General features: G+C 38.3%; 1 protein-coding gene across 1 annotated transcript in view; it reads right to left on the reverse strand.

Moving 5' to 3' along the window:
- The window catches only part of LOC131486769 (protein NPAT), a 51,135-nt gene that overhangs the window by 15,718 nt on the left and 13,408 nt on the right, over positions 1-22,009 (reverse strand). Inside the window, exons 2-10 of the mRNA XM_058686679.1 lie at positions 17,163-17,281; positions 12,751-12,811; positions 10,426-10,498; positions 8,870-8,910; positions 7,602-7,829; positions 6,252-6,333; positions 3,109-3,196; positions 2,483-2,574; positions 2,315-2,402 (exon numbers count right to left, since the gene is read on the reverse strand). Of these exons, the coding sequence (XP_058542662.1) occupies positions 2,315-2,402; positions 2,483-2,574; positions 3,109-3,196; positions 6,252-6,333; positions 7,602-7,829; positions 8,870-8,910; positions 10,426-10,498; positions 12,751-12,811; positions 17,163-17,281 (872 nt within the window). The remainder of the gene's footprint in view (positions 1-2,314; positions 2,403-2,482; positions 2,575-3,108; positions 3,197-6,251; positions 6,334-7,601; positions 7,830-8,869; positions 8,911-10,425; positions 10,499-12,750; positions 12,812-17,162; positions 17,282-22,009) is intronic.

A 22,009-nucleotide genomic window follows, 5' to 3' on the forward strand; every position in this document is an offset into this window, starting at 1 on the left:
TGTTTCATATCCTTGTCTCCATTTGATATTGTCAGATTTTTAACTTTTTAGCCACTGTAGTGAGTGAAAGGTATCTCATTTTATTGTTAAAGTTTACTTATTTTTTTGAGAGAGCGAGAGTAAGTACATGAGCAGGACAGGGGCAGAGAGAGAATCCCAAGCAGGTTTTGGGCTGTCAGCACAGAGCCGGACACGGGGCTCGAACTCACACAAACCATGAGATCATGAATTGTGCCAAAAAGAATGAGACACTTAACTGACTGAGCCACCCAGGCACCCTTCATTGTATTCTTAACTTTCATTTCCCAAATGACAAATAAAGTTATCTTTTTATAGACTTATTAGCCATTCCTCTATCTTCTTTTGTCTGTCCCAGCCTTTTGCCCATTTCTTAAAATGGGTGGTTTATCTTTTTACTATTGATTTGTGGGGGCTCTTTTTATACAGTGGATACAAACTTGTCAGATAAATGTATTATGAATATTTTCTCCAAGTTGGTGGTTTGGTATTTTCTTTAATGATGCTTTTAACAAGCAGGTATTTTAAATTTTAAGGAAGCTTTTTTCTTTTTTTTTAAATTTTTTATGTGTAGAAATATCTTGCTACTCCAAGGTCACAAAGATTTTTAACTACTTAAAAATTTCTACTTCACCTATTCATACAACTAATCACTTCTTAGTGTATCTGATGTTTTTACTACTCAAGTTGGGCAATATGTCTTGCTATTCTTTTAAAAAGTTATTTAGGGGCGCCTGGGTGGCTCAGTCAGTTGAGCATCAGACTCTTGATGTCAGCCTACGTCACGATCTCACGGTTCACGGGATCCAGCCTCACAATGGACGGCGCACTGAGCATGGAGCCTACTTAAGAATCAATCTCTCTCTCTCTCTCTCTCTCTCTCTCTCTCTTTCTCTCTCTAGGTGCCTGGGTGGCTTGGGTGGTTGAGTGGCTGACTCGTGATTTCAGCTCAGGTCATGATCTCATGGCCATGGAATCAAGCCCTGTGTTGGGCTCCATGCTGAGTGTGGAACCTGCTCGGGATTCTCTGTCTCTCTCTCCCCTCCCCACCTCCACCCCACTACCCTTACGCTCTCTCACATTAAAAAGATTCTCTCTCTCTGCCCCCTCCCGTACTTATGCTCTCTCTCCACCAAAAAAAAACAAAACAAAACACAAACAAACAAAAAACTTATAGTTCGTTAAATTTACAGAATTTCACTATGGGAAAATATCACAATTAAAAATTATTTATTTATTTAGTTATTTATTTAGAGAGGGAGAGAGCAAAGTTTGAGCAGGGTAGGGATACAGAGGGAGAGAAAATCCCATGCAGGCTCCATGCTAACAGCGCAGAGCCCCAGGCAGGGCTTGATCCCATGAACCGTGAGATCATGGCGTGAGCCAAAACCAAGAACCAGATGCTCAACTGAGTGACTCACCCAGGTGCCTAGAAAATTTTCTTAAAATATTCTGAAAGAGTGGACAAAAAATAAATAAATAAAATAAAATTAATCAGTGGTTTGACCCAGAATTCATCTGAAGCAAACCTGCTACAATGAATTCAATTGGTGGGCATGGCAACAAGCACTGATTACACTGCGTGAGAGCCCAAGTGAAAGGATGTGCTACAGTCACAAATCTCTGCCACTCTTGAGAAAGTATTTGCACAGGAACAAATCTCAAAGATACAATATTGTATTCTCCCTCCACCAGCTTATAGTCCTCCATCTTCACTATCACTGAGCAGCCCAAGTGACTACAGCCCCACCTTCCTTCTGTTAGCGGTAAGCGGTCACACTAGTTAGTAACCTGTCTTTTTCAAGTGTCTTGTTCATTTTATTTGGAATCATTAAATATCTTTAACGTAGAACTTCATTGTTCCCTCACGTTTTAACATAGTCTGTAGCAGATAAAAGGAATCTCATTTAAATATACGCTGTATCGTATTGTTGCTTCCTGTGCACCCATGTACCCACTCAGGTACCTGAAAGTATTAAATACTTGGATATCCAGGACAAGGGCTGTATAGCTATAGCAGACAGCTTTAGTGATACATGGAGAAACTGGAGATATTAGATGGCTTAGGATGTCTTACTCCTTTTACCATTTAAACAATGCAATTTACACTGATTATTTGAAAATTCACTAGCACATTTTCAGGAACACATTATATTACATTTAGATAAAGAAGGAAATCTCTAAAATTATTATTTTAAATAATTTTATACATCTAATCTGTTGGCAATGGATGTGAAATGAAACCAAAATGTTAACTACGAGCATATGCACTATATGCACACACCGTAACCTGTACCTGAAGTCCCAGGAGCTCATCAATTGAAGTCTCTGGTTCGGTAGGGTTGCTCTCTGTTTGCTTAGGTACTTGAGCAATATTGTTGTCACTGTAATACAGAAAGAAAAATTTTACCATAGCTCTCAGTTAGGTGAAAACAATGAAGCATTTTAAACACACATAGCTTACCTAGTCAGAAATTTATTAATGTTTTCTGCAAGCTTTTCTTGAAGAGATTTGTTACTTAATATTTTTTCTCGTGCATTTTCAATAACCATTTGCTGGAAAAGAAAGTCAATATTAGAAAAAAGAATAGGGTAGAGCTTCCAGTAAATGACAGCGAGGATAGTTTTAATAAATCTAGGTGGAAACTCCGAAATTGTGGCTCCCTCCATATTAATACTCAAATACAACACTTTACAATTGTTTTCACAGATCCTTTACCAACCCTTTCTTAACTGATTACAAAACACAATTCCAAGCTCTTTAACTTTTTATACAAGGTTTCAAATAATTTGCCTCTAGTAAAATGCCCTTTGTATCACATAAGCCAGCACCCACAAGATATTTACAGTTCCCGGAACATTACACTGTTTCTTACTTGGTGCACTTGCTCATGTGACCTAATCTAAATGGACTGTCTCCTACTCATAAATTTTACTACTCTCTATCTGATGGCAATTCCTCTGCACAGTGTTGTAGAAATATTGTAACACACAAATGCATATACACACTAAATATATATATCCGTTTCTCTATCAGTATTTTAAAACTCAGGAATGTCTCAAGTTGCAAACCTTGGTAAGGTCACTTACTTTTTCTACTGCAAATGCATTTGGATCCTGGAAATTCCGTATTGTTGAATGAGGTCCAGACAGAGTGTTACTCTTCCTTTGAGATTCACTGAAACACATTTTAAAGCTTGTCTTTTAACTAGGATGTAAAACAGATTCAATGATAATTACATATGCAGACACAAATCTTAAGATCATGGAACACCAGGCATTTTTCCTCTTTGTGGTGGGAACAAAGGGCAGTAGAACAGAAAAGCATTACTAAATTTGGATTAATAAAAAATGAATCTGAGGTCCAGCTTTACCACTTACTATGTGGTCTGAAGCAAGGTAGGTTCTGACTCTTTGACCTACTTTTTAATGGGATAAGACCAACTGTATTATTAATTTTATGAAATAATTGAATAAAGTGAAGTATGTGAAAAGACTTCATAAAAAGGCCAAGGTTTCACTCTCGCCATTGTTATTCAACAAAGTATTGGAAGTCTTAGCCTCAATCAGACAATGCAAAGGAATAAAAGGCATCCAAACTGGCCAGATGGAAGTCAGACTTTCACTCTTCGCAGATGACATGATGTTCTAGATGGAAAACCAAAAGGTTCCACCAAAAAACTGCTAGAACTGATCCATGAATTCAGCAAAATCAGATTATAAAATCAAGAGATTCCACCAAAAAACTGCTAGAACTAATCCATGAATTCAGCAAAATCGCAGATTATAAAATCAACGCACAGAAATTGTTTGCTATCCTATACACCAATGAAGCAGCAGAAAGAGAAATCAAGGAATTGATCCCACTTACAATTGCACCAAAAACCATCAAGTACTTAGAAATAAACATAATCAAAGAAGTGAAAAATCTATACACTGAAAACTAGAGAAAGCTTATGAAAGAAATTGAAGAAGACACAAAAACATGGAAAAATATTCCATGCTCCTGGATCGGAAGAACAAACATTGTTAAAATGCTGATACTACCCAAAGCCACCTACATATTCAATGCAATACCTATCAAAATAACACCAGCATTCTTCACAGAGCTAGAGCAAACAATCTTAAAATTTGTATGGAACCAGAAAAGACCCCGGATAGCCAGAACAATCTTGAAAAAGAAAACCCGAAGCTGGAGGCATCACAATCCCGGACTTCAAGCTATGCTACAAAACTGTAATCATCAAGATAGTATGGTACTGGCACAAAAACAGACACTCAGATCAATGGAAAAGAAAAGAGAATCCAGAAACGGACCCACAACTGTATGTCCAACTAATCTTTGACAAAGCAGGAAAGAATATCCAATGGAATAAAGACAGTCTCCTCAGCAAGTGGTGCTAGGAAAATGGACAGCAACATGCAGAAGAATGAACCTGGACCACCTTCTTACACCATACACAAAAATAAACTCAAAATGGATGAAAGACCTCAATGTAAGACAGGAAGCCATCAAAATCCTCGAGGAGAAAGGCAAAAACCTTTTTGACTTCAGTCACAGCAACTTCTTACTCAACACGTCTCCGGAGGCAAGGGAAACAAAAGCAAAAATGAACTACTGGGACCTCATCAAAATAAAAAAGCTTCTGCACAGTGAAGGAAACAATCAGCAAAACTAAAAGGCAAATGACGGAATGGGAGAAGATATTTGCAAACAACCTATCAGGTAAAGGGTTAGTATCCAAAATCTATCAAGAGCTTCTCAAACTCAACACCCAAAAAAACAAATAATCCAGTGAAAAAATGGGCAAAAGACAGAATAGACACTTCTCCAAAGAAGACATCCAGATGGCCAAATGACGCAGGAAAAAATGCTCCACATCACTCATCGTCAGGGAAATACAAATCAAAACCACAATGAGACACCACCTCACACCTGCCAGAATGGCTAACATTAACAACTCAAGCAACAACAGATGGTGACGAAGATGCGAGAAAGAGGATCTCTTTGGCACTGCTGGCAGGAATGCAAACTGGTGCAGCCACTCTAGAAAACAGTAAGGAGGTTCCTCAAAAAAATTAAAAATAGAACTACCCTAAACTCAGCAATTGCACTACTAGGTATTTATCCACGGGATACAGGCATGTGGTTTCGAAGGCGCACATGCACCCCGATGTTTATAGCAGCACTATCGACAATAGCCAAAGTATGGAAAGAACCCAATGTCCATCGACAGATGAATGGATAAAGATGTGGTGTATATATACAATGGAGTATTACTCGGCAACCAAAGAATACAATCTTGCCGTTTGCAACTACGTGGATGGAACTGGAGGGTATTATGCTAAGCGAAATTAGTCAGAGAAAGATAAATATCATATGACTTTACTTATATGAGGAATTTACAATACAAAACAGATGAACATAAGGGAAGGGAAGCAAAAATAATATAAAAACGGGAGGGGGACAAAACATAACAGACTTTTAAAGAACAGAGGGTTGGAAGGGTTGTAGGAGGGGGATGGGCTAAATGGGTAAGGGGCATTAAGGCATCTACTCCTGAAATCATTATTGCACCATATGCTAACCTGGATGTAAATTAAACAATAAATAAATTAAGAAAAAGGGCCAAGGTTTCTATAAATGTTAGATACTGTTATCGTTATTTTACTATTAAAACAATAAAGGAGGGGAGGTCAGCCTTGAATGGGAGACAACCAAGTAAAAAGCGTAACAAAAATACCCATGGCGTGGCAGTTAAGAAATCAGAAAAAGCATTTAAAAACTATTCTCTCTTTTCTGAAATATCCTTCAAACAAAGACACAGGGCTAAGTACAGAAAGAACTTTGATCTCAAAGACTTCCTGAAAAGATTTCTGACTTTGAGACTCTAAATATTTATTTGTGAAAATGCCAGTATTATTTATATTTACTCAAAAACAGCCTACTTAAAAAAATCTGATAGTACCAATTTTAAGACATATTTTTATGCACTATTTTAGAAAGAACAGATTTCCAACAAAACAGTGATAAGCCATTGACTATAAGATACAACTAGATATCAAGGAGGTTAAAATGTGGGAAAAAAATGCATTTTGCAATGAATATAATAGTAAATAATCCCAAGAAGTAAGTCCATTCTTGTTATTTTATTCATAATGTAAATATCCTGGTGTAATTCTTATTTAATTTTAATGGTTATTAGAAACTCTTCCTTTTAAAAGGCATTTACCTTTTGCGTCTAGCAGGAGACATTACACTGGCTTGAGTTTTCCTTTCCTGAGGACCAGGAATGATACTTAAAGACTCTCCAGCTGTATTTCAAGAAAAAAAGTATTAAGTCAAGGACATGGAATAGTTTTCTAAACTTGAATTAATGGAATAAGCAGCATCACATAATGATTATTTTATATTAAATTCAGTTAGCATACACTGAATGCTTCACTATGTGCAAGGCACTGTAGAATATATTAGAATGAGTAATATCTATTGTCTGACTTCAGGTTTTTAAACTTTTTTTAATGTTATTATTATTTATTCTTAAGCGAGATAAAGAAACAGAGCATAAGTGGGGGAGGGGCACAGAGAGAGAGGGAGACACAGAATTCAAAGCAGGATGCAGGCTCTGAGCTGTCAGCACAGAGCCCGACGCAGGGCTCGAGCTCACAAACCGAGAGATCATGATCTGAGCTGAAGTCGGACGTTTGACTGACTGAGCCACCCAGGCGCCCCAAGATTATGCATTTTTGACAAGCTCCCAGGTGATACTGATACTTCTGGTCCACTGACCACCATTTGAGCAGACAAGATTCAGATTATTTTCAGTATTTTGTCATTATAAACAGGCTCCCCTAGATTAAAAAAAATTTTTTTTTTAACATTTATTCATTTTTGAGAGACAGAGTGCAGGTGGGGGGTGGGGCAGAGAGAGAGGGAGACAGAATCTGAAGCAGGCTCCAGGCTCTGAGCTGCCAGCACAGAGCCTGACGTGGGGCTCAAACCCACGAACCATGAGATGTGACCTGAGCCAAAGTTGGACGCTCAACTGACTGAGTCACTCAGGTGCCCCATTGTCTGACTTCAGGTTTTACAATTAAGTACAGCACAGTCTCAACAAAACATGGCAGATTGGAGGAAGTGTAAGAATTGTAAACTAAGTGTACGCTATAGTGTATATATACTACATGTTTTTACCCCGGGGTGTAAAAAAGGTTGGAGAAGAGATGGAAATGAGGGAGGATGTAATGGATGGCAGTAAGTTTCAGCTGCACAGAAGAGAAAGAAAACTTGTCTAAGTGCAACTGGCATCTGAATTTTAATCCCAACTCTGTTATTAAATAGCTTTTCGCCCCTTAGTATCAGGTGTTTTCAACCATTTCAAGTACACAACAAGCAAGCTATACTAGACGATCTCAACGTGATTAAAATGTTTTCTAAGTATAACAACATGCTCACTTTAAGACAAACTTACCCAAAGTCTGTTCCAGTTTATAGTACTTTACAATTTATAAAGACAGTAATATATCATCTATTTACACAATGTGATTAAAAACAAAACTCAGAGAACAAAATTTAAACTCACTGGCCACAGTGTCTTGTGACTGTGAATGGTTAACCACTACAAAATTTGACCTCACAGGAGCTGTAATCTGGCCAGCTGACCGGACAAGCTGTGTGGCTGTTGAAGGAGTAGCAGCAGGACATTGTCCTGAAAGATACGCTAAAGTCAGCAACTCTGAATTGACGGGAGCCGCTTGAGACGCCAGCTTTCTCTGTCTTTTGATTTCTGCAATTCCACTTCTTGTTCGGACTGCAACACAGGAGAATTTAAAAAATTAACTCAGTGTCAGAGTGCTCTGGCAATTTTAACAAGTCTATGTGATACACATCCTACTATTTAATAACATGTTAGAGCTATAGATTGAAAAAGAGCCCTTGAAAGTAACAACTTTAGGTGTTAATTTCGTATGAAACAAACTAAAATGCATACAGTTGACCCTTGAACAACACAGGGGTTAAGAGCACCGACTCTCTGCACAGTCAAAAATCCAAATACAACTTCTGACTCCCCCCAGACTTTAACTATTGATAGCCTACTGGTGACCAGAAGCCTTACTGATAACCAACAATTGAACACACATTCTGTATGTTATATTATACTGTAGTCTTACAACAAAGTAGCCTTAGAAAAGAAAACGTGATTAAGAAAGTCACTGGAAGCCAAGATACATTCATATTCCTGTACTGTATTTATTAACAGAAAAAAATTATGAATAAGTGAACCCACCCAGTTCAAAGCAGTGTGATTCAAGGGTCAACTGTATACACAAAGTTTATAAATCTATGAGTATATTTCTTTAGTAATTCATACTAATAACACCTCTACAAATTAAGAAACAAACCAATGAAATGAGAATTAAAGACATGAATACATTAGAGTCAATGAAAAAAAACAGGGAGTACTTCAAATGCTCTTTTCTACAATATAATTTCCTATTATGGTAATAACTGTACTTCAAAGAGCAGTAGTTAAAATTTTTTTTTTTTTTTAACATTTATTTATTTTTGAGACAGGGAGAGACAGAGCATGAACAGGGGAGGGGCAGAGAGAGAGGGAGACACAGAATCTGAAACAGGCTCCAGGCTCTGAGCTGTCAGCACAGAGCCCGACGCGGGGCTCGAACTCACGGACTGCGAGATCATGACCTGAGCCGAAGTCGGACGCTTAACCGACTGAGCCACCCAGGCGCTCCAAAGAGCGGTAGTTTAAACAAAATATATACTTAGCATAAATTTGACAGTTTAAGTCTGAATTAATGCTAAACATTATTTATAAAGCTGAATACCTACCTCTCTGACTGGCAACAAACCCTGGAGAACTTTGCATGCTCCTAACAAATAAAAGAGTTAGACGTTAAAAGATACGGTCTAGTTTATTAACAGTCAGACCTGAAGTACACTGAATTAAAAGATAATAGACCTCTCTCAGATAAAAAAGATACGCACATTTTTTTGAGGGGTGACCAATCTTACTTGCTTTAGAATGGTGGCATGTTAACACACTCACACACACCGAATTTTAATAATCAAGTTTTTATCCAATGCGGTAAACATTAGAGAACTCTGACATCCCTTTAAGAATTCGACTTGACTTTAAGAAGTCTATATATTTAAGGAAGCCACGGATAAAATTCTGTAGTTATTAATTACCTTTTATCACTACAGTGATACCTTCACAAAGAAATTCTTCATTTCACATAGGACTCCATACATAAATATGTCAGAATCCCGAAGTTAATTTCAAAGGATATCCTGCTTTTAACAAGTTTACTACTTATAAAACTATTTTATTCAGTGTCTAACAAAGGAGGAAAGCAAACATATAAGAAAATTCACAGTATAAGGTGATTCTCCTTTTATTACGAACTGGTTACCCAATCACAGACACTGCTCTCTTCCTGGGAAATCTGTTAAATTAGTCTCTATGAAAAAGAGCAATAAAACTTACTCAATTGAAAAAGCATTTTTAATAACACACACACACACCAATCTTGGAGAATATTTGACTAAAAGCCTTTTATTTTTATGTAGCATCTCAACAAAATATCTCAGTAACTGATAAATATTTATAGGTGCTAATTGTGAATGTCTTTCAAGATTATTTGAAAGGGGGGAAAAAGTCAAGAAAGGGGGAATAAAGGTAAGAGTACCAAATAAGATGTGATAGAGTTAGACAGAAAGCATTTGAAGCCATTTCAGCAGTTTAAACTGGGAAGGAAATGAAGCCCCTGCTGCATTTATGCTGAGTGTTCCACTTTCTCTGGGAAAAAGGGTAAGAAACTGTTTTTATACTATACTCTAAAGTTAGGTAAGAGCTGTTTACCAGTAGGGCATTACATGGCCATGATCTCGGTAAAAGGTGCATATTAGTACCATGAGAAAATTCCAAAATTAGAAGATTCCACAAGTAGCATTTTATTTAGGCTTGTTTCTTTACAGGGGAAGAACCAATGAGGCACGAATTTAACACATCAATTCTTGGCATGAGTAATGAAGATTCAACTGTGTAAGAAAATTCACACAAGGCTGGATTAGATTTATATTGTACCCAGAGAGCTGCCTCTAAATTGCTAAGGGACTTTGGGAATATCATTAAACATGTGTAAGTCTCAATTTCCTTATTTCTAAACATTTTATTAAATATGTATTTTATTTCAAATTATTCCAATAAAAAACAGGAATATCCATAACCTCTGGAGTAAATTTAAAATTAGATCAGTATTACAGAAGTGCACTGTGTGGGTCATAAGAAGATTTAAATCTGAAGAGCTTTCTGCATGTGTTTGCATTCCCAAATCATCATGCATGTTCTGATAACTTTACTATACAGGCTTTTTATTTATTACCTGATCTGGGAAAGCGTATGGTCTAACTTTTTCCACAGAGATGACATAATTGCTGGAACATCATTTGATGTTTCTAGGGAAGAATAAAAGTTAATGAATATGGCTGAAGAAAATTCATCACTTAATTTGGTCACAAAGTCAACAAGGAAAAAACCTTTTCTCTCAACTGTTGACCTTATGTTGGAAACTAGGAAATAAGCCTACTTTGTAAAATGACCTGCAAAGCTGTACTTCTTTCTTTTCTGAAGCCACTGACTATCCGACGCAATGAGTGGAAATGGACATCTGTAAAGTCTCTGAAGCTTTTTAAGAACGATTTTATATCTTCTTTGTATTAAATAAAAAACAAACTACTTTATTTCCTTTTTTTTTTTTTTTTTAAAGATTTTTAAAAAATTTTAAATAATCTCTACACCCAACATAGTGAGCTCACAACCCTGAGATCGAGAGTCACATGCTCCACTGACTGAGCCAGCCAGGTGCCCCCAAAAGGACAAACTATCTTAAATCTGTTCTAGTTGACAACATGTGACATTTAAAAGTGAATTAAAATAATGTGATTTATAATAAATTTCATAAAGGTTATGCAAACTCCTGTGAGTGTGGAAATTATTTTTCCACAACCAATTTTTTCATGTCCAAATTACTGTGATTGGTCAGCAACCCCTCAATAAAAGCACCACCGCTTGGGGCGCCTGGGTGGCTCAGTCGGTTAAGCGTCTGACTTCGGCTCAGGTCATGATCTCGCGGTCTGTGAGTTCGAGCCCGTGTCGGGTTCTGTGCTGACTGCTCAGAGCCTGGAGCCTGTTTCAGATTCTGTGTCTCCCTCTCTCTGACCCTCCCCCGTTCATGCTCTGTCTCTCTCTGTCTCAAAAATAAATAAACGTTAAAAAAAAAAAAAAAAAAAAAAAAAGGCACCACCACTTACTATACTTAAGAGTTCCAGGTAAAATTCCTGAGAACTGATTATTTTTTTTTTTTTTTAGGATATGCTCTTAAAGTCCAGAGTGTTGGGGAACTTACAGGATATTTAAAATCTTTACCATATACTTACAAAAAACTCAAACCAGAGAAAGCTACCCAACATAAAAATGGGATTAAACGTTCATATTGCAATAGCATATAGTTTTTGATGTTATTTACACTGTAAAAATTCCCGTAGAGGGGCACCTGGGTGGCTCAGTTGGTTAGGTATCGGGCTCTTTATTTTGGCTCAGGTCATGATCTCACGATTTGTGGGATCAAGTCCTGCTTCAGGCTCTGTGCTGGCAGCACGGAGCCTGCTTGGGATTCTCCCTCTCCCCCCAACTCTCTGCCCCTCCGGAGCTCACATTCATTCTGTCTCAAAATAAACAAACATAACATTTTTAAAAAATTTAATATTACTCTCTGTAGTTTCTAGGGCTGCAATCTGGGAAAAGTTGTTTGGCTTAATTCTTAGTTTCCTGGGATCTTAACAATAAAAATGGATTTAAAAAAAAATTTTTTTTTTTTAACATTTATTTTTGAGACAGAGAGAGAGCATGAATAGGGGAGGGTCAGAGAAAGAGGGAGACACAGAATCCAGAACAGGCTCCAGGCTCTGAGCTGTCAGCCCAGAGTCCGACGCGGGGCTCGAACCCACGGACCGTGAGATCATGACCTGAGCAAAGTTGGACGCTTAACCGACTGAGCCACCCAGGCGCCCCTAAAAATGGATTTTAACAATAAATACCTCTTACTGGGTTAGTTTAAGGACTGTTTACAAAACATATGAAAGCATCTAGCACAAAGCTGCCTACAGACAAATACTCAATAAACATGAAGCATCTTTCCTTTTTTTCAATGCTATTGTTTTATGGTAATTCTTGTTAATGTTCTGAGCTACAAAAATAATATTAGAGAATAAAACAATTTTAACTTTCCCCTTAAATATTAACTTAGGCAACTATTAATTTATATTCTGGTTAATATAAATCAGAATTTTATGACTGGGTCCTGTGTCCAGATTTAGACTACAAAGGACTTAAATTGTTATCTTGAAATTCTCTAACACGTAGCAATGCTGTTCATCAAGGCAGAGACCTGCATTTAGGAGTTTTCTTTTTTACAAAATTTATTTTGTTACATTCATCAGCATTCAGATTTTTACAATTTCCCAATATAAATGCAAACTTTTTAATTAGGTATTTCCCAGTAAAACTTCTCTCATCGTAATGGAGATAAGTTTTTTGCTTTGTTTTGTTTTTTGAAAAGTTTTCTTTTGATTTGCAAGAGGCATTATCCTTTAAAAATTATTTCTACTTAAAAATTTGATAAAAAGAATCCCTGAACTTGAATTCTTACCTTTTGCTTTCATAGCTACATATTCATTCAGAATTGTTGTCAAGTTTTTTCCAAACAAGGACTGAAAAGAAAAAAATCAAGCATTACAAAAATTGTGCAACACTGCCAATAATCTTCCACCATAGAACGTCTATATAACGTTATAAAAGCCCTGGATGTTTTGATGGGGGTGAAGAACAAGTTATCAAAAATAAAGAGTCACTTAAGTTAGGAGTTGCATCAAATCTTCCACGAGTCGAGAAAATTGCCTGTTTGAAATTTAAAAAAAATTTTATTTATTTATTTTGAGAGAGACAGTGAAGAGTGAGCAGGGGAGAGGCAGAGAGAGAGAGAGAGGGAGAGAGAGAATCCGAAGCAAGCTCCGCACCATCAGTGCAGAGCCTGACATGTGGTTCAAACTCATGAACCATGAGACCATGACCTGAGCCCAAGCCGGAAGCTTAACTGACTGAGCCACTGAGGCACCCCAAGGACCTTGTCTGTTTGAATAAGACACTAAGACTATGTTTTTTTAAGTAAGATAGTCCAAAGGCAGAAAAGCAGTTTTCAGCTGCAAGGGAGGGATCCAGTCACCTAAGTTTTAAAACTGTAAGGACCCACTCCTAATCTGCCCTTTCTTTTAAAAAAAATTCTTTTTAAAGTATTAATTTTTGAGAGAGAGAGAGAGAGAGAGAGAGAGAGAGAAATGTGAGTGCACAAGAGTTAGTGGGGAAGGTGCAGAGACAGGGAGACACAGAATCCGAAGCAGGCTAGAGGCTGTGAGCTGTCAGCAGAGCCTGAAGTGGGGCTTGAACCCACAAACTGTGAGACCATGACCTGCGTCAAAGTTGGTCACCTAACCCACTGAGTCACCCAGGTGCCCCACCCCCGCGACCATTCTTAATCTTATTTGTATGTTCTTTCTCACAGAGAAACCTGGCTCCCATTATCTACATTACATTTTCCTTATTTGTTGAGAATGGCTAATTTAGAAGAACTCAGAGGGATTTATTTAAGATTCATTCACGCTTTTTGAGTCAACAGCATGTTTGCTTTTTGTTGTTTAGTAGTATTCCATTCTATGGCTGTACCACAGTTTATCCGTTTATTGGCTAAAGGACAGCTTGGTTGTTTTCCGTTTTTGACCATCACAGATAAACATTAGTGTGCAGGCTTTTGTGTGAACATGTTTTTCAATTTACTTGGATTAAGTATCTGGGTGTATGAGTGCTGGGTCACATGGGGAACACGTTTACCTTTATAAACAACTGCCAGTTTGTTTTTCAAAGTGGTTGTATGATTTTACATTCTCAGCAGCAATAAATGGGAGTTCCTGCTGTTTTGTACCATTACTGCTAATGATCTGACAGTTTTTAAACTGTTCTTTACAGTAGCCATTCTAATATATATATGCTGGTATCTCTCTTTTTAAAAAAAAAAAAAAAATTTTTTTTAACGTTTATTTATTTTTGAGACAGAGAGAGACAGAACATGAACGGGGGAGGGTCAGAGAGAGGGAGACACAGAATCTGAAACAGGCTCCAGGCTCTGAGCTGTCAGCACAGAGCCCAATGCGGGGCTCAAACTCACAGACTGCGAGATCATGACCTGAGCCGAAGTCGGACGCTTAACCAACTGAGCCACCCAGGCGTCCCTCTCTCTCTTTTTTTTAATGTTTCACTTATTCTTGAGAGAGAGAGAGAGACAGACGATGAGCGGGGAAGGGGCAGAGTGAGCGAGGGACACAGAATTGGAAGCAGACTCCAGGCTCTGAGCTGTCAGCATCGAGCCCCCGTGAGGCCCAAACTCACAAGCGGTGAGATCATGACCTGAGGCGAAGTCAGAGGCTTTACCGACTGAGCCATGGACGCACCCCTGTTGGTATCTCTTTAGAGTATTAATTTGCATTTTCCCAATGACAAATGATTTGGAGTTTTTAAATTAGCTTATTGCCATCTTCAGATCTCTTGCCCTTTAAAAAGATTTTCTTTTTTGGGGCACCTGGGTGGCTCGGTTGAGTGCCCGACTTCAGCTCAGGTCATGATCTCACGGCTCATGAGTTCGAGACCAGCGTGGGGCTCTGTGCTGACAGCTCAGAGCCTGGAGCCTGCTTCAGATTCTGTGTGTGTGTGTGTCTCGCTCTCTGCCCCTCCCCCACTCACTCACACTCTCTCTCTCTCTCTCTTTCTCTGTCTTCCTCAAAAATAAACATTAAAAAAATTAAAAAAAAAAATAAAGAGATTTTTTTTTTTTCAACGTTTTTTATTTATTTTTGGGACAGAGAGAGACAGAGCATGAACGGGGGAGGGGCAGAGAGAGAGGGAGACACAGAATCGGAAACAGGCTCCAGGCTCCGAGCCATCAGCCCAGAGTCTGACGCGGGGCTCGAACTCACGGACCGCGAGATCGTGACCCGGCTGAAGTCGGACGCTTAACCGACTGCGCCACCCAGGCGCCCCAAGAGATTTTCTTTTTAAAGAGTGTTTTTTTTTTTTTTAATGTTTATTTTTGAGAGAGACAGAGAAAGAGACAGAGTAAGAGCAAGGGAGGGGCAGAGAGACAGAGAGAGAGAGACACAGAATCTGAAGCAGGCTCCAGACTCTGAGCTGTCAGCACAGAGCCTGATGTGGGGCTCGAACTCACGAACCATGAGATCATGACCTGAGCCGAGATCAAGAGTAGGATGCTTAACTGACTGAGCCCCCCAGGCACCCCCAAAATAATTTCACTAAAAAAAATTTTAATAGTTTTTAAAAGGGTGTTCTGGGTACAAATCCTTTATCACATAACTGATAATGTAATTTTTTTTTTCCGGCCTATGGTTGGTCATTCTTTGAACAGTCTATTGTAAAGCAAAATTTTTAAATTTTTAGGAAGTTTAATTTACCAATTTTTCCTTTTTGTCAGTGTCATACTTAAAACTCATCATCAAATCTAAGTTAACATAAATTTTCTCCTGAAAAGTCTTATAGTTCTATGCTGTACATTTGGTCTATTATCCATTTTGGTAGTCTTTGTATGATGTATGTGTAGAGAATCTTTTTTTGAATCTGCATGACTAATTGCTCTATCTCCATTTGTTGATAAATTACCATCTCCAGTGAATTCCCTTTGTACTTCAATCACAAATCAGTTTTGCATGGGTCTACACTGGGCTCTATTCTGTTCCACTGATGTAAGTGCCAAACCTCCCCCTAACATCACCGGATCATGATGACCAGAACTCATTAATAAGTCTTACAATTAAGTAACAGGACTCTTCCAACTTATCCTTTTTAAGAACAGTTTGGAGTATTCTCGTCCCTTTGCTTTTCCACATGAAATTTAGAAATCAGCTTATTGCTATCTATAAAAATGCTTATGGGCATTTTAATTGTAATGAATCTATAGATCAAAATGGGGAGAATGGACATCTTAAATGAATACACTATCTTTGATATTCCCTAGCAGTTTTACTTTTCAGGTTTCCTCCACAGAAAAGAATGTTGTTTGTGACAGCTGAAATGAATCTAAGGAGCCATGTTTAAAATAAATTAACAAAATACTATGTCAAATAACGTGGTTACAAAATACACCCACTGTATTCCCAATGATGCTCTGTTGGTCTAGTAATCTTTTTTTTTTTTTTTAATGTTTATTTATTTTTGACAGAGAGAGACAGAGACAGACTGTGAGCAGGGGAGGGGCAGAGACAGAAGGAGACACAGAATATGAAGTAGGCTCCAGGCTCTGAGCTGTCAGCACAGCTGAAGTGACAACAAAGATAACAAAATACCTGTTTTTTATTTATCTAAAGTAAGCAACCAGATGAAGGAAAAAATTGGTTAAGTGTAAGACACTATATAGCAGGTGGCTTAAATAATAGGCATTTCTTATTCTGGAGGCCAGCGAGTCCAAGGTCAAGGTGCCAGCCAATTCAGTTCCTGGTGAGGGCCACCTTCCTGGCTTCTAGACATCGCCTCTGTGCTTACTCAAGGAGAGAGATCTCTCTCTTCCACTTCTTACAAAGGCAATAATCACAACACATGGGGCCCAACCTCATGACCCAATCTAAACCTAATTAATTCTCAAAGATCCCACTACCAAATAGCATCACACTGGTGATGGGGTTTCAACATATGCATCTTGAGGGACACAAATATTTTAGTCCATAGCAAGCAGAAAACAAGTGAGCCTCAAGATAAATAGTAGTGGAATTAATTAGAAATGAGAGAGTCATTTTGAAACTGATTCTTAGAGGCAAAAGTTGTAATTGTGTGAAATAAATGTGTGAAAAGAAGAGTTGGCCTTCTCTGGGTCTTTCCACTCATGCATGAATACTATCAAATCTTTACGAATTCTGATACTGCTAATGAGCTGATTTTAAGACTGTGTTTACAGTCTCTCATGTTGGCCAGTGAGGAAATATTTCCTGTAAGGAACACATCACTCACCAGTAAGCAGGCTGGGATAAAACCTTCATCTGTACAATGTTCGGCATATTCTTTTAAATTTGAACTTTCCAAAATAAAAGTCTGGCAGGTAGAAGTGAGGTTTTCCTGTTGCAAGTAACCTAAATGAAAAACAGAAGTTTAGGTGATGCCAGTAAGCTTCTCTATTTTTATCAAAATGCTGTTGAAATGCTCCAGCAGTTTCATATCACAAATGAACCCTTAGGTGGAATGTGCTGGGATTCTGCAGCCTTGCCCAGAACCACCAGTATGGGCTTCAGTACAAAGTAAGTAGTCTTCATAGAATAGATGGCTGTTTGATGGAAAAAACTCCAGGTAAACGAGAAATATAAGGTGTCTGATAAACAGCAACCAACACCCAGTAATGCTTAGAAGAGAATAAAATAATGATAAATAACAGGAGAACTAATAAGGAAATGATAAATGTTCTTCTACTCCATGAACTCCATACTCACAAGGATGGCATAGAGTATAAATTAACTTACTGGCTTATTAAAAAATACTACATTCTCCTAAAATTGCTACTTACTTGTACATTTCACTTATTTGCCTACTGGTTTAAGAGAAAAATGAACAAAAGACCTACTTCTCAAGAAAGGCAAGAACAGCACTCCTTTGATTTTTAATTTATGCCCTTTGGGAGTCAAAACACTATTTCAACAAGAACTTTATTAGCATTTACATCTAACCAACATTTATGGAACAATCTTACGTATCAGTGCTTGGTACTTGCACACATATGACCTGACTAGCAGTCAGTCTATCCTTGCTGTTTTGTTTCTTAGCATTACCAACCACTAAAAAAAGGTAGTATAGTACAGAAAGAACATTGGATAGGATCCTGGGAGACCAGCTTCTTCTTCCATTCTGTTAAAATAAGCATTGTGAATATAGGGAAAAAAAAATCACTTATATTCTGCAGAACTAAGGTGCTTCATGTATAAAACATCACACTTGCCTTGACTTGTGGATCAAAGCTGGTGAAATTAAACCCTTGTGGAAAGCCCTTTGATCATGTGTAAAGCCCTTCCATCACTTCCTGTATCTCTCAGTTTAAATTTCTAAAATCTTAGCAGTTTCAGTAGGAATGGCAACATAAGGACCTCCAAAAATCCTCTCGTCCATAAAAGAAATGAGAACGCTAGCACAAATTATTAAAAAACGGTCACAAAACTCTGAATATAATCAAAGTTTTGAGAGCATTTAAGAAAAACAGATGAACATCACGTATAATGAACATCTTGGCACTTAAACTAGCTCTATTCCCATGATCATCTCCCTAGCTGAGCAATATATACTTGAAAGTCAATAGCCTGCAATCACAGTTAAAACAAACAGCCTAGCAGCCAATGGAGGGACTGGATATGCTGAAATTTTTCCAAAGACTCATTTCCAGAAATTGTCATAATGTGATCTGTGTGAAAATTCCCTGTAAAACTCTGGTTGCATGGCTTGTCTCTGAGATGAATCCGAATTTACCCAGTGCAAAGAAACTTCTTTAAGATGTTTGCTTAAAACTACCGGCACGAATTGCTAAACACTACAGCTGCCTGTGACAGAAGAGTAGGACAAACAAGCTAACTCAAAGTTAAAAGGAAAAAAAAAGCTGGGGCATGAAGAGTACATGGCAGGCTATGAAGAGCTAGGATATATTCCTGAGATAGTAGGAGGCCACATGCAACTGTAGGGCAACGTGCATACTCAGAATATACGTGACAAGGCCCCAAGCCGTCGCCTCTGGTTTACTAGGTAAGGCTCTGCAGAAGCAGGAAGTGAAAGCTCAGGCAGAGTCGTCAATGGTTTAGCTGAATGTTGAAGTGTGCCCAATATACACACAGCCCCTTGGTAAACAAAGGGAGACTAACTGACAGCAAGCATTTAAAAAATGAAAAAAAAGGCAGGGGGATGGGGGCGCTTTGGGGGCTTAGCCGGTTAAGCGTCCAACTTCAGCTCAGGTCATGATCTCGCAGTCCGTGAGTTCGAGCCCCGCGTTGGGCTCTGGGCTGACAGCTCAGAGCCTGGAGCCTGCCTCGATTTCTGTGTCTCTCGCTGTCTCTGGACCTCCCCTGCTCAAGCTCTGGCTCTCCCTCTCTCTCTCAAAAATAAATACACATTAAAAAAAATAAATTTAAAAAATGAAAAAAATCATTCTCCAATCATAGGATATAAATTTAAAGACTATAGACCTTACAGAATTAGTTCAGGCAGCAGTTCACAGCCACTACTGAAGCAATAAAGTGCAGTAACAAAGAGAGTCTGATTATAAGAGTTGTCACATTATATTATTTAAAACGTCAAATTTTCAACCAAAAATTATGAGACATGCACAGAAACAAGAAAGTATGCCTCATATGCAAGGGGAAATAAAAGTAGTCAACAGACATCATTCCTAAGGAAACCAAGACACTATAGTTAAAACTTTTAAAAAGTCAGCTATTTTATTTTTTTATTTTTTTTTTTTTTTAATTTTTTTTTTCAACGTTTTTTATTTATTTTTTTTGGGACAGAGAGAGACAGAGCATGAACGAGGGAGGGGCAGAGAGAGAGGGAGACACAGAATCGGAAACAGGCTCCAGGCTCCGAGCCATCAGCCCAGAGCCTGACGCGGGGCTCGAACTCACGGACCGCGAGATCGTGACCTGGCTGAAGTCGGACGCTTAACCGACTGCGCCACCCAGGCGCCCAAAAGTCAGCTATTTTAAATAAGTTCAGAGAATTAAAGAAAACTATTCATAAATACCTAAAAAGATTATGAGAGCAATGTTTCACCAAACAGAAATAAGACAGAAATTCTACAAAAAGCATAAACAAAATAAAAACCAAGTAGAAATTCTAGAGTTGAAAAGAACTAAAATGAGAAATTCTCTAGAGGGGGGCTCAACAGATTTAAGGCAATGAAAGAATTAGTGAACCTGAACACAGATCAAATGATCTGTATCCAGCATAAGGAACAAAAACAAAGAGGATCACGAAAAGTGAACAGAGTCCCTGGGAGCTGTGGGGTACCATCAGCTGGACCAAGACACGCATTATCAAAGTCCCAAGAGAGCAGAGACAAAAAAAGCAAAAAGACTATTTGAAGAAATAATGTACAAATAACGAACCTCCAAAATTTTTGGAAACACGTTAATCTATTTATGCAGGAAGGTCAATAAACTCTAAGTGGGATAAAGTGAAAGAAATCCACACCTAGACACAGCATATTCAAACTGTCAAAACAACAAGAGAGAATCTTGAAATCAGAAACAGCTCATCACATACAAGCAATCCGCAGTAGGATTAACGGCTTTTTTCTCATTAGAAACCACAGAGACCACAGGCAGGGAGATGACACATACAAAATGCTAACAAAAAAGTCAACCAAGACCAGCAAAACTCCTTCAAAATGGACAAATTAAGATATTTCCACATTAACAAAACAAAACAAAACCCAGACGCACTGTTGCTAGCAGACTCACTCTATAAGAAATATTAAAGGGAATCCTAGGGGAGCCCCTAGGGTGGCTCATTTGGTTGGGCATCTCATTTTTGATTTTGGCTCAGGTCATGATCCCCGGATTGTGGGATTGAGCCCCATGTCGGGCTCCATGCTGACTGTGGAGCCTGTTTCATATCCCTTCTCTCAGGGTGCCTAGATGGCTCAGTCGGTTAAGTGTTTGACCTCAGCTCAGGAGGTCATGATCTCGCAGTTTGTGAGTTCCAGCTCCACATGGGGCTCTGGGCTGTCAGCACAGAGCCTGCTTCAGATCCCCTGTCTCCCTCTCTCTCTCTGCCCCATACCCACTCACTCTCCCTCTTCTAGAAATAAACACTTAAATAATGGATTACAATAAAAGGATGGAAAAAGATACACCATTCATACAGGAACTAAGAGCTGAAGAGGCTACACTGAATCAGACAAAGTGAGACAAACACTGTTAGTAGGGGCAAAGATGGCGAAAAAATATCCAATCATTCAAAAGATACACAAAACACAAAGGAGACACTCACAAAAGTGCAACAAGAACTAGACAATTCAATAAAAGTTATACACTTCAAAAAAGTCTCACTTTCAATAATGAATAGACAACTAGAGAGTTCAATAAGGAAACAGAAGACTTGAACACTATAAACCAACTAGACCTAACTTCTATAGTGTACTACACCCAACGATAGCCGAATCTACATTCTTCTCAGGTGTATGTGAACATCTTCCAGCATAAACTATGTATTAGGACATATAATAAATTTAAAAATTGATGGAAATTATATAGAGGATACTCTCTGACCCTAACAGAATGAAATTAGAAATCAATAATAAGAAATTCATAAATATGCAGAAATTTTTTAAGAAGTTTTTTGATGTTTATTTATTTCTGAGAAAGAGAGAGTGCAAAAGGGGGAGGTGCGAGGGAGACACAGAATCCAAAGCAGGCTCCAGGCTCTGAAGTGTCAGTACAGAGCAAACGTGGGGCTTGAACCCATGAACCCTGCGATCACCTGAGGTGAAGTCAGATGCTCAAACGACTGAGTCAACCAGGTGCCCCACAAATATTCAGAAATTAAACAACATTCTCTTAAATAATCAAAGCATCAAAGAAGAAAACAAAAAGAGACAATATTTTGAGATAAAAACAATGCAACATGCTAAAACAGGATACAACTACAGCAGTGCTTAGTGGCATATTTATAGCTTTAAATACCTGTTTTTTGTTTTTTTTCCAAGTAGGCTTCACGTCCAGCTCAGGGCCCAATGCAGGGATTGAACTCATGACTCTGAGATCAAGACTTGAGCTTATATCAAGAGTCAGACGCTGGGCTAACTGAACCACACAGGCGTCCCAGTAAAT

This window comes from Neofelis nebulosa, chromosome 10 (assembly GCF_028018385.1).
Source record: "Neofelis nebulosa isolate mNeoNeb1 chromosome 10, mNeoNeb1.pri, whole genome shotgun sequence".
In the NCBI taxonomy this organism is placed as follows: Eukaryota; Metazoa; Chordata; class Mammalia; order Carnivora; family Felidae; genus Neofelis; species Neofelis nebulosa.